At 27.2% G+C, this 12,931-nt stretch overlaps 3 protein-coding genes and 1 non-coding gene across 5 annotated transcripts in view; 2 read left to right on the forward strand and 2 right to left on the reverse strand.

The window, feature by feature from the left end:
• Nucleotides 1-376: 376 nt before the first annotated feature.
• On the reverse strand, nucleotides 377-2,259 carry LOAG_08283 (hypothetical protein; the record flags this gene model as incomplete). The annotated part of the gene is made up of 2 exons (XM_003143815.2): nucleotides 377-510; nucleotides 2,046-2,259. The coding sequence occupies 2 exons, from the start codon at nucleotides 2,257-2,259 to the stop codon at nucleotides 377-379; spliced, it is 348 nt and encodes a 115-aa protein (XP_003143863.1).
• Nucleotides 2,260-5,103: 2,844 nt separating this feature from the next.
• LOAG_08284 lies at nucleotides 5,104-10,262 on the reverse strand (the record flags this gene model as incomplete). 2 transcript variants are annotated; one of them, XM_020447660.1, is made up of 11 exons in its annotated part: nucleotides 5,104-5,457; nucleotides 6,113-6,264; nucleotides 6,651-6,832; nucleotides 7,150-7,320; nucleotides 7,427-7,551; nucleotides 8,093-8,216; nucleotides 8,299-8,382; nucleotides 8,570-8,731; nucleotides 9,073-9,264; nucleotides 9,477-9,604; nucleotides 10,137-10,262. In XM_020447660.1, 11 exons carry the CDS (start codon nucleotides 10,260-10,262, stop codon nucleotides 5,104-5,106), a joined length of 1,800 nt encoding a protein of 599 aa, XP_020302133.1. The 2 variants fall into 2 exon arrangements, with proteins under 2 accessions (XP_020302133.1, XP_020305487.1); XM_020447661.1 differs by lacking the exons at nucleotides 5,104-5,457; nucleotides 6,113-6,264 and adding an exon at nucleotides 6,460-6,561.
• LOAG_20065 lies at nucleotides 5,887-5,959 on the forward strand. Its single transcript has one exon. It is a non-coding gene; the product is annotated as a tRNA-Arg (tRNA).
• A 2,075-nt stretch (nucleotides 10,263-12,337) lies between the features above and the next one.
• The window catches only part of LOAG_18125 (hypothetical protein), a gene marked incomplete at its 3' end in the record, with an annotated part of 5,245 nt that continues 4,651 nt past the window's right edge, over nucleotides 12,338-12,931 (forward strand). Inside the window, exon 1 of the mRNA XM_020450793.1 lies at nucleotides 12,338-12,614. Within this exon, the coding sequence (XP_020305488.1) occupies nucleotides 12,386-12,614 (229 nt within the window). The 5' untranslated portion in view covers nucleotides 12,338-12,385. The remainder of the gene's footprint in view (nucleotides 12,615-12,931) is intronic.

A 12,931-nucleotide genomic window follows, 5' to 3' on the forward strand; every position in this document is an offset into this window, starting at 1 on the left:
AATAATAATAATAATAATAATAATAATAATAATAATAATAATAATAATAATAATAATAATAATAATAATAATAATAATAATAATAATAATAATAATAATAATAATAATAATAATAATAATAATAATAATAATAGTAATAATAATAATAATAATGTTATTATTATTATTGTTACCACTATAATCAGATGTAGTAATAGTAAGTATAACAATAACAATAATAGCAACAAGAATATAGCAATAACAGTTATAAGTATAAGAAGTGATAAGAAAACCAAGTTTATTTTGTACTAATGATAATCAAACAGCTGTTATCAAATAATTATCAAATCATAATTAAAAAGGATTAAATTTAGCAGTAGCAACAATAATAGTAGCATTAGTGGTAGCAGTGGTAGCAGTGATAGTAGCAGTAATAGTGATAGTAGTAGTAGTAGTAGTAGAGGTAGCAGTAGTAGTAGTAGAGGTAGTAATAGTATGTTGTTGTAGTTGTAGTAGTAAGAACGGTTACAACTGAATCAGCGGAAATTTTAGCAAACCAACTGACTCATCTCCTTCATCCTTCCCATTTACTCCTTTCTGTTCATTGGGATGAAAGGGATGGGGCGGATGAAACCGACGAAAATCAACCAACCAAGCAACCAACCAACCATCCAACTGATTAACCAACCAACTAACCAACCAACCAACCAACCAACCAACCAACCATTCAACCAATCAAATCCATCAGCTATTTAACAAATCCAGCTCACGAACTAACAAGCTGATTAACCGGTTTAATTAATGAACCGATTAAGTGGAATAGAATTATTGGATCATTTCTATTAACAATGCAAAATAATTTTTAAATACATGATAAATAAACATAATATCCTTTTTTTATATTAAATTTCAAATTATATTTAGAAATGAAATTGAAATCGAATCTGACTTATAATCGAATTCAATTCCAATAATTATTGTTCCATTTCTTTTTTTATCGAATATAAAATTAAACCTTCAAAAAATTTTACCAGATAATCATTTTGATTTTTGTAAAAAATGCATGAAGAATAAGGAAGGAAAAAAAAGCAAAAATGAAAGGAAATCAAATTTTAATCACTTTAAAATAATTGAACCAGAAAAATTAGGTAATTCAATTTTTAATTAAAAAATTTTAATTAATTTATGCAATATTTCTTTCCTTTTTGTTTCATAAAAAAAATTTTTTTTTCTCTCCCACTTATACATATTTCATAAAATTTTCAAAATATCGTAAATTTTTCATCAAATTTTTTTAAGACTTATCTTTTCGTTGTATTTTTTCGAAATCAAAAAAAGAATTGGAAAAAACTTTTTTTTCATATTTTTTATATTTCAGAAAATGATATTTCAACAAGAAAAAAAAAAATTGCCACCTTCAATCATTTTTAAGGAGTGGAAAATAAAATTGAATATTTAATTATTGATGTTATAAAAAAAATACTAATTTTAACAAATTTAAATTTCTTTAACAAATATTATTGCTTAGCTTGTAAAATGGTTAACATTGAATTTATGTAAATTTAATTATGATAAGAATTATTACGATAAGAATATTGCGATAAGAATTATGATAATTAGAATTCGAATAATAATAATAACAATAATAATATTACTATTTTTATTATTTCAATTCTAATTATGATAAGAATTAGAAAAATATTATTCGTTTATTCCAATTCGATAAATATGAACGAATATATGTTTAAAAGTAAATATATGAATATATATGAATATATTGTAATACATAAACATATAAAGATGAATAATGTATTGCTGTATTAATCAGATAATATATTTCTATCTATTGGTAACCATCACTGATAATAATGTACCCATTTTGCAAAATTATCATTCTTTCGGTTGCCTAAATGATGACCCGCTTTTTCCCGTTGACCCTATAGATGGGTTAATGTAATAGGATTGATTGAAGGGAAATTTAAAAGATGCATGTGTAGTAATATTAGTTAAATGTGTCTTGTCATCTTAGCCTGTTTTATTTTTCCCTTTATTTACCTATTATTTACCAGTGTTTTTCATTGCTGTTGTTTGTTGTTGTTTCTCGTTGTTTGTTGCTGTTTTTTGTTGTTTGTTGTTGTTGTTTGTCGTTCTTGTTTGTCGTTGTTTGTTATTGCTTGTCGTTCTTTGTTGTTGCTGTTTTTTGTTGTCTGTTATTGTTGTTGTTGTTGTTTGTTGTTGTTTGTTGTTGTTGTTTGTTGTTGTTGTTTGTTGTTGTGTCATCGATCATTTTAACATCAATATTCGTTGTATTGCGCTGGAAAAGATTGTATACCCCAATGAGATTGTTAAGCTAAATGCTTCCGGTAGGATTTCCTATGCTAAACAGATCAGATAAAATGTTTCCAGAAGGGGATAAAATAGGCTCGTTAGTCTTCAGGCAATTATTCTAGTAGAAGGACAATAAGTTTAACTCTAAATTCGGATGGATGAAATTATTCGTTTAATCCATATAAGTAAGGTAAGGTAATCTATCTAAGAATAAGAATATTCTAACAAAAAAAATCTACGTGCTGTTTACGTGCTATTTTTAAAAAAAAAAAAGTAAAGATCAAAGATTAATTTGATGTTGATAAAATTTGATAAAATTCATTTATTTATAACATTTTTTTTTGACACATTTTACACTGTTTTATATTAAACATTTCTATTGCATTTTATGTAAACATCAATTAGTAAACAATTTAATTCTTAAAATTATAACCACTTAAACTAAATGTACTTTAGATTTTGAGAGAAGTTGCGAACAAAAGCTAACATTAAAGACAACAAAACTTTAAAGTTTATAATCTTTTCTGCAAAAATCTATTGCTTATATCTATGCCATCGTGGTAACACACATACACACACACACACACACACACACATGCACACAGACACAGACAGACAAACAGACACATATACATATTATATATAGATCTTTACCAGCTTACTAATTTTACCGATTTACAACTTAACTTTATTCTCTTCTACCTCATGCATCATTTATATTTCGAAATATTTCATTGACTGTTTACATTTTATTATTCCGCTAACGAATCAATCATCCGGAATAATTTTCCGCCATACTTTATTTGTAATTTTCCGGATATATGATAATTGTATTTGCATCATTTACCAAAGCACTGTATTACTTTTTTTTTTTTTTAAGTAAAAAAAGAAATGAAAAAACGAGAGAGAAAGAAAGAGAGGGAGAGAGAGAGAGAAAGGTTGAAATAAAATGAATTTTATTGTTAAAAAAATACAATTAAAAAGAAAAGAAGGAAAGATTATCATAAGGTTATAATTCTGAAATATTATGTAAAAAGAAAAAAAAAGAAACGGATGAAAAGAATCGATCATTCATATTTGATGAGTGTTGATTAATAATAACTAAATTGCAAGATGGATTAAGATATATATAGAAATAAAATAAATGAAGTAAAATTTGCTAGAGAGATAAAATTAGTAAAGAAAAAAGAAACATAAATGTTAGATTGAAATAAAATAAGTAGCAATTGTTATAAATGATAGATTTAGAAAAGAGATAAAGAAAAGAAGGCAATAATAAGAGGAAAGAAAAAATAAGAAAATATTGATATCACTTATTTATTTATATCACTTACTTATCATTTATATAAGCTTCTTTATTTGATATTGATAGAAAGTATCAATTTGAAATGTTAGTTATAATATTTGTATTTTTAATATTAAAAGAACAAAATTTTTGCCCAATATTTATGGAATATAATTAATAGTAATTTTTATAATAAGAAAAAGTTTTTTCTTTTTCTCTTTTTTTTTTGAAGATGGTATCGTTTTTTGGATGATATTGATTTAAAATTGATTTAAATCCCAAAGCTATCAAGTAATTACGCTGGTACTCTCGAATTAGAATTTAAATATTTCACTAAGTTTGAACATTACATCTACAAAATGTATGAAAGTTATAAACTTTTACAAAATATGATAAAACTGATAGATTTGACAGAAAAACAAATATTTATATAAAAATACCAAAGCATATTTTTCTTCCAATTTTTTACTATACCATAGAAATGTTGTAATATTGGCCGATTCTCTTTGTTTGCGCACTTATTTTGCAATCGTATTTCACAGATATTAGTTGAACTACTGCCCATTGATGGATGACAGATTAATCAATTAAATCGTGTTTCACAGTTCGTATTTAATTTATTTCTATCAACATGAAAAATGTACAATCAAAATGATAAAATTTCAGCAAATTATCATAATGGTAGAACGCTTTTATGCCAACCCTTAATCAATTTAATCAGTAAATGAAGGAAAGTTGTAAATCGAGATTTTCTATTGATCATTGTGAACAGCAATAATATTGCCTTTCGTGCTTAAGCAATAATATTGACTTATGAAAATGATACATGTTTAAAACAGGCAAGCAACTCTGCCACTGCTAATAGTTTCTCTGCTATTAATGCTACAAAATGAAACAGGTGATAGCTCAATGGACCAATATGACAGGACAATAATATTGGTGCATCACTGGTACGAAGTATATTTTCACAGATTTTCCTTTCAAAAAAAAGTACTAATACAAATTAATGCAAAGAAGAGAAGGAAAAAAGGCCATTTTAATCTTTTTCCTTATTCTATCATATAAAATAATTTATAGATATTAATTTACACTTACTGTATTTGTTATTTCATTGTTATTTCCTTTAAAATCATATCGTTATTTTATCATTTAAAAATTCCACAAAGAAAAATTGCATTTGGTAACACACAGTAAGACTAATTCTTCTATTAAAAATTCTAATCATTTCCTAAGCTCTCCGAATTATTTTCCCCTCACTTCTTTATAAAGATATAAAAAATAAGAAATATAAGAAATCTTAAAAAATTCGCAGGAAATTCAGAAAAGTTAATACTTTTCCTGAAAGTTTAATACTGTTCATGAGTAATTCATAAGTGATTCGGAATTAACCGGACGATACGGATACTTCTTATATACAAGAAGCTGGGAAAAAAAATCAGATTAAAAAAGTCAGAAAGTACATATTTCGCCCAATAGTCTAATTGATCAATTGACAAATTCTACATAAATAATCAATTGACAATATCAGATTTCTTTTTAGCACTTTCCAGAGTTAATAAATCGTACAGTCCCACCGAAGAGAACAGCTTTACATCCACATTTGAAGTTGTCGTTGAATTTTTATTAGCATTCTCTCGGCTATGACTACCACTATCACTACTACTACTACTCAGTCCCGTTCTTTGCATTTGACCGTTACTCCTTGAATTTACCTTTCCAAACCGCTGTGATTCATGGACCAGTAACTGTTCTGTTGATATTTCATTCAATAACTTCTCTTCCTTGGTACGATTTAAATGAATCCCTTCATTGGCAAGAAAACCGTACAATAATGGAATGTATTGCATCTTCCCAGCAGACCAAACCTGTAAAAATGTTTAAAAACGATGAAAAATAATCCACAATATCATCCTTTACCAACTATTCGTACGTTTACAAAATATCATGTTATCAATGGAAAAATTAATAATATGGATTATAGGCTTAATGAAGTATGCATGATGCATAATTTTGTCTGATATGTTAAGATATCAAGACATACAAGCAGTTTTTACTTATACTCAGAACATCATATAAAACTTTTAGCAAAAGAACAAGTCAGTAAAATCCATTAAGGTTAATCAAAATGTAAAGATGAATGGAATAGTATTCTTAAAAAATATACCAAATTAATCGATTGTGCTATATTTGCACAGTTTTCTTTTTCCTTTCAAAGATATAATAATCTCAATAATGATTACAATCGAAACAAAAACTTCGATTTCTGATCGATTTTATTAAAACGATCAATGACTGGCCCTGTGGCCTAATGGATAAGGCGTCGCTCTCCTAAAGCGAAGACTGCAGGTTCGAGTCCTGCCAGGGTCGTTGAATTAGTTACTTTAGAATAAAGAAAAAAAAAGGGATTCTGCGATTTGCGAGACGGTCCTTTTTGTCAGTTAGAAATGTTTTATTATGACTTTTACTTGACGTATCTCAAACTTATCGTCCTCGTAGTGTTCATGATAATTTCAAACTTACAACAATCAGCAATGAACCATATTGGAATTTTGGGAAAAATGATAAGATGGTTGCTGGGCCAAAATTTGCTGCTCCATTTATCAATCCACAAGGAGCAAAAAAGAATGATGGCATCGTTTCAACCACAAATAGAGCAATAACTGCCGGATTTTCTGTAATTCAAAATCATTTCATTAACACATCAACGACTTACTATCATTAGCAATACCAAATTTTTGCTCTGTCACATAAGGAAAACAATACGTTCATGTATTCGCTGTCATTAGTGAAACAGGGAATAACCTTGCATTAACACTGCTGTATGAAAACTTTCGCAGTGCAATATAGCATAATTATTCAGAAGTGTAGTTCGATGTAGTCATGTGAAGCATAAAGATCTTTAGGAAATCCATGTCACCGCAACTGTTAAAATGCTTATTACAAAGCAGCAGCCATATCAACAACGGATCCTCAAACGTTAATGTCAATATGTTAATCATTTATGATAAAAGGAATTAATTAACTTATGTCAAAAACTAAACAGTTGAAATTGCTTTACCACTGAAAGTAACAGCGATACGCTGACCATCAGGAGAAATCTTCATATCACGAATATATCCATCGATCTTGCATATACTACTATTATTACTATTACTAGCATCTCTACCATTATCCGGATGTTCTAATATCATTTCCGAAAGATCATATACAGGGATAGCAACTTCGGATCCGTATGATAACCTGCAATGTAATAGAAACAACTGAAAGATATATTTCGATTGATATTAACTAGAAAGTTAGCAAAGAAATACAGCAGTAGCTGACAAAAAGTTCATTCTCTAAAATCTCAGAATCAACTATCAACGGTCAACTATCAATACTGCTAGAAAAAGGAAGATTTACCACTTTGTAAGCGATTCAACGTTTCATAAATCTAGATAGGTAAGGAACTAAACAAAAAGGTAACGTTAAAAGAAGTGGAATTCACTTATAAGAAATTAAGCCAGAAAATCTAACAAAGCTATGAATCTTGAATTTTAGAAGAGAAAAGTACTTACTGATCATTCTTCATATTTTGTAACTTTTTAACGAAATGAATGCCACGAATGAAGGGCTCATTACGTGTTGCAAAAAAAAATACATCACTTAAGGGAGTCCAAACTGCTGCCATACAAAGACCTTTCAATTTTTTCCATCGTTCTTCATGCCATGAATGACGATCGTAAATACTTTAAAAAAAAAATATGCACATTTATAGTAATGAAAGATATTGACAGTAAGAAGGATTAAATTAAATAAAATAATTCATTGAAGATTTCAACAGAATCCTCGTACCTTATCATATTTCCATCATATGCAACAGCTATTTTACCACCATTGGGGGAAATCCATACATGACGAATACGACCACCAGCCCACGAACCAACTAGTTCACTTTCACCATTACTTGTATCCAGAACCTGATGTATTTACTTCATAATAATACTCAACCAAAAAACCTGCTGCATTTACTTTGAAAAAACATCCAGAAATCCAGAACTCATGTTCTAAACATATCGCAATGCTTAAACCGAGACCTATTATGTTTACTGCATGGCAATACTATAACAGAAGCTGCTGTACTTATTTCATTATTCTTCTAGCAATAGCAAAACGTTTTTTGTAAGATATTTCTTCATAGTATTATCATATAAATGGAATATTTGAATTTGAAACGAAATAAAAAAGAAAAAAAAGAAATGCAAAATATTAGTGGTAAAAAGAAATGCACAGGTATGGAATCGCTTCGCTAATCCTACAATCTGCGTTAGCAAATTAGCTTAAAAATATTGTTGAAGAATATACAAAAAATAATGTAAAATGTTGCATTTCTGAAGAATAAAAAAAAGACAGCAAAACTGGAGTTTCGCCAAAAATTTTCATTAATTTCGAAACTTCTGCAACTAATAGCCTAATCAAAATGACCCTAACTATTACCTGATAAGATGAAAGAAAAAATACTTGCAAACTCGATGATGACGCTGAAACAATAAATAAAGCTTGATCAAAAACAGAATCCCAAAAACACTGAGTGATTGGAGCAAGTGATGACATCTCGATGACATCTGCACAATTAACTGATGGTCTGAAATGAGAAAAGTGCAAATTATTTTCTGTCGGAAAACTTATAAATACTATTTAATATAGCAAAATATATTTTAACCAACCGAATATTAAAATTTTGCTTGTCAAGCCTCCAAATTAACACAGCATGGGTACAAGCCACCGCTAGCACCGTACGATCAAAAGGCCTAAATGAGCAAACTTATAAGCCCAATAAAATTTAACTGATGAGTGTAATTATGCTACAAAAACGATCTTTGTAAAATCTTATGTTGAGTATCAAAACAATTCAAAATGATCATAAAACTGGATGCCGAAAATTTACAATTATCATATTAAAACTCATTAATGAGAAAAAGAAACGACTGCATTTACTTCCAAGCCATATCAGTCACATTTCGCTGAAACTGATGCATTAAAGTAACGGGTAATCTGTCAGAGCCGCAACAAAATATTCTAATACAATCATTATTTTGACATACTGCAATTCGATGACCACCATTATGTACTGCAATACAACGAACCCAATTTGTTAACCTGAAATGGCGAGTCATATTTGAAATATTCCTGTCCATATGATCGAATAATTTGACTAAAAATTTGAATAAAACAAAAACTGTATCGCTAAAGTTACAATATTTGAAGAATTAAAAAGATATCGACGATAGTAGTACAAGTCAATGCCAATTTGCCAATCATTTGCAACTGAGGTACAGAGCAAACGTCGGGAAACAAATTAACTATGTTACACATAAAATAGTTTTATACGTTGTAACCACTAGACCATGGAAATCTAGGACTAAATGCTAAATTATGAATTAAATAAGCTCCATAAAGCAAACATTTTACGCAAATGTTTTATAAGTCAAAAACGTTACCAATTTAATGTAGATGAAGTCTTCATGATGGAATTATATAAGCTTTCTTCGGATTTAGCAAAAACATTTGTAATATCAGTTTGAGCTTTAGTGAAGATCTGACCGGCGGATAAAATCAAATTACTGTAGGGAATGGTACCACTTACAGCGTTTCGAACACAATCAACCAGACTATCGATACCTTTGGTTGCCCTTAATGTCAGTGCAAAAATCTGTCATCTATCAGAAACGGTAAGAAGATAGTGAAATAGCAAACAACATAATTTATGCATCACAATGAACTACCATAAGTTTGAACTTCCTGTCATACCAAGCATAAATTTGCTTAATGATAATTTTACCTTCGTTCAATTTAAAGGAATTGTCAGCCAAAGTTGAAACAACTTAAAATATTTCGCACTAACCAATTACTTATGGCTTGTTGAAATCGGCTCTGTTGATTGTCCACAAATGTTTCGCGAATATTATCACGCGATAATGATTGTTGCAATCGATTCAATAATCCATTTTCAATTTTCGGAAATGCACGTAACTGAAATATTTATCATATTTTCGCAAACTTATCAAAAACGATACATTTTAAATGTATAGCAAAAAAATTTTCCAGCGAATAGAGCTTTTTGAATTAAACGAATGAATGGAATATTTTTTTTCATATTAAAGCATAAAATTTTGCACGTAAATATTTCTAACTTTTACATACGCTGCTTAATCAATCTATTTACTTTTCAAGCATTTATAAGTAAACAAACTTATTTTCAAATATGATATTAAAAGAACATTGAAAAAAAATACTCATACACTTATTTTCTATCTAATTGTATATTAATGAGTTTATTCTATTTGTACATTAATGAGTTTTAAAAGTTAATTCAAAATTTGCTCAGATATTAAATTACATTACGGAAAAAAGTTCCCAATTATTGAATTAATTATAATGTAAAACAGAAATTATTTGGGAATAAAAATAAATCGAAATACACAAATACTTAGTTACCTATTATATTTGAGTAAATACAAAATATTTAAATGATTTTGTTCAAAAATTTTTATATTTAACAAACCAATGCATTCTCTTCCATTTTATGCAATTCCTCCTCTGTACCATAAATTAATCGACCATTTGTTTCATACAAACAAACAGGAAGAACAGCTGATGAAGCAGTTGGTGGAAATTGATACGATGACATAATTAAAATCTTCAAAATAATTAAAAATACCAATTAATCAAATAACAATGTTTTCGATTATTTTAACAAAAATTTTTCATTCCTATAAGTTTGTTAAATTCTTTCAATCTTTTAAACAATTTTTCCTTTTTTTTTCTTTAAATTAATTATGAAACAAAATAAAACATAACAACGTGAAAATAGTCTTTTAAAAATTTTTAAACTTTAAAAATTTTCAAAAATTTAAAATCTATTAAAAACTAACAAAAGAATATCACTCTTACTTTTACATAAACCTTTCAACCAGTAATGATTGTACTTTAAAAAGTTTTCATCTTTACCACCTCAATTTCTCCTCTCGGGACCCTATAACACGTATAGGAGCTTTAGCTATTAGAAAGTTTATGTGATCATTAAGTAACTTTACGGCGACGTACGTGTGCTCAATCGTGTGTAGGTAAATAAGTAAGCTTGACGTACAAAGACGTACGTTAAAACGTCTACATGTTTTTAGGTTCATGTTATGTACGCTTGAGCGTATTTAATCAATATTGTAAACAACCATATTCATAGAGCTTACCACTTTATGTTTTTTTTTTTTTTTTTATCAGTTGTCCATATCGTAAAAATCAATCAATACTGTCAAACTGGTAATTTTATCGAATTTTGAACGATAATTCATTGTCTTCCAAAATCCCTTCCAAATTCGATAAACGTATGTATGAGTAAGGAAAAGTTTAACTTATCAATTTATTCTTTTTTTCCTTTTTTTTTTAAACAATACTTCCGATTATTTTCCTCATCCATCGTTCTGTCGCTTCTTTATGGATTTCTTTTTTCAGTTTTTTCCGTTTTTTTTTTTCAACAACAGAAAATGGGAATTGAAATTTTGAAACGGCACCATACATTTATAAGGATTCATGCAAATCCGGAATTGCAATAATATCAAATTCGGAAATTTGAAATCTGCATCACCAAATTCTAAATTAAATAGTTTTAGATAAAATAGAAAGGAAATGTTTTAATTATCAAATGAAAGATGGAATTGATTGTTTTTGCAACTATTAATTAGCTTATAAAATTTACAATCTTTTGTAAACTAAAACTTGCCCCTCTAATTTATACTTTTCCGTTAATTAGCTTTCCATTAATTAACAGAATAATTTCCATCATTTAACATTATATGTAATCTTTTTTTTCCAAAAGATAGCAACATTTTATTACAATCAATTTTATTTACAAATAAAAATTAAAAATTTAGCAAAAAGATTTATTTTTTAAAGTTTTTATTTATAATTCAAATGATAGTAATGTGCAAAATTAGAGAAATATTTTATTTTGCTTTATTTATTTATTTATTTATCTCTAAAATAAAATATCGGTATTGAAAATTCAATTATATTTTGAAAAAAAGAATTGAATTATTTGAAAATAACAAATAATTCAAATTACTGTGATAAATTCTTTGTCACTGTATTACTGATTTATTGATGTCAAAATTATTCCTTCAACTTTTAATCGATACTAGCCCTTTATTTTAAAATAAATAAATAAAGAAAGAAAGAAATAAATAAATAAATAAACAAACAAACGAATGTATAAACAAATGGATAAGTAAATAAATAAATAAGTGAAAATATCCTTTTTCTGAATTTTTTTTACCTTTAATTTTTTTATGGCTTAAAAAAGTGAGAGAGAAAAGAAGTATATGGGAAATTAAAATGAAATATTCTCATAAAATTGACAATTGTGATTTGTTGATTGTCAACAATTTGGTTGACAATTATTTGCAATGATTTGGTATTTTCTTTATTGGTATTCAATAAATTTGTTCCAATAAATGGGAGAAAATTGCCTAAAAATAACAATAACGAAGATGAGAAATGATTGAGTGGAAAAGGACTTGAAAAGGATGAAGAAAGAAGCCTAGAATGATGCTTAAGGCTTAAAATGAAGCCTAAGCCTAGGTCTTCAACAAAGGGTTGATCATATTTAAGCTTCGTTGTTTAAATCATTCGTAAAAAAACAAAAAAAAAATCTTTTTTTTCCCCTTTTCCTCCTCTTTCCTCCTTTCTTTTTTTTCTTCATTCATTTTGAAATTAAAGGAGTCATTTTATTGCATACCAAAAATATTTCATTGAAAAATGGAATACGGTACCACTACTACTACTCATACTCCTACTATTACTACCTGTACTACTAGTACTATTACCGCCACTGCTATACGACAACAACGACAACAGCCATTCCATGGATTGAAAGATTGGACAAATAAGAATATTTTTGCATCATCAATTGATGATGAAACATTATTTATTCATAGTTATCAAAATCAGGAATCAATTGACATGGAAAATAGCAACAATGTTCAAGGTTCTTATCACCTTATCCGAATCCCACTACCATTATCATTATTGCTACGATTATTATTATTATTATCATTATTATTATTATTATTATTATCATTATTATTATTATCATTATTATTATTACTATTATTATTATTATTATTATTTTATTATTATTATTATTATTATTATTATTATTATTATTATTATTATTATTATTATTATTATTATTATTATTATTATTATTATTATTATTATTATTATTATTATTATTATTATTATTATTATTATTATTATTATTATTATTATTATTATTATTATTATTATTATTATTATTATTAT

Source organism: Loa loa (genome assembly GCF_000183805.2).
Source record: "Loa loa unplaced genomic scaffold supercont3.200, whole genome shotgun sequence".
NCBI lineage: Eukaryota > Metazoa > Nematoda > Chromadorea > Rhabditida > Onchocercidae > Loa > Loa loa.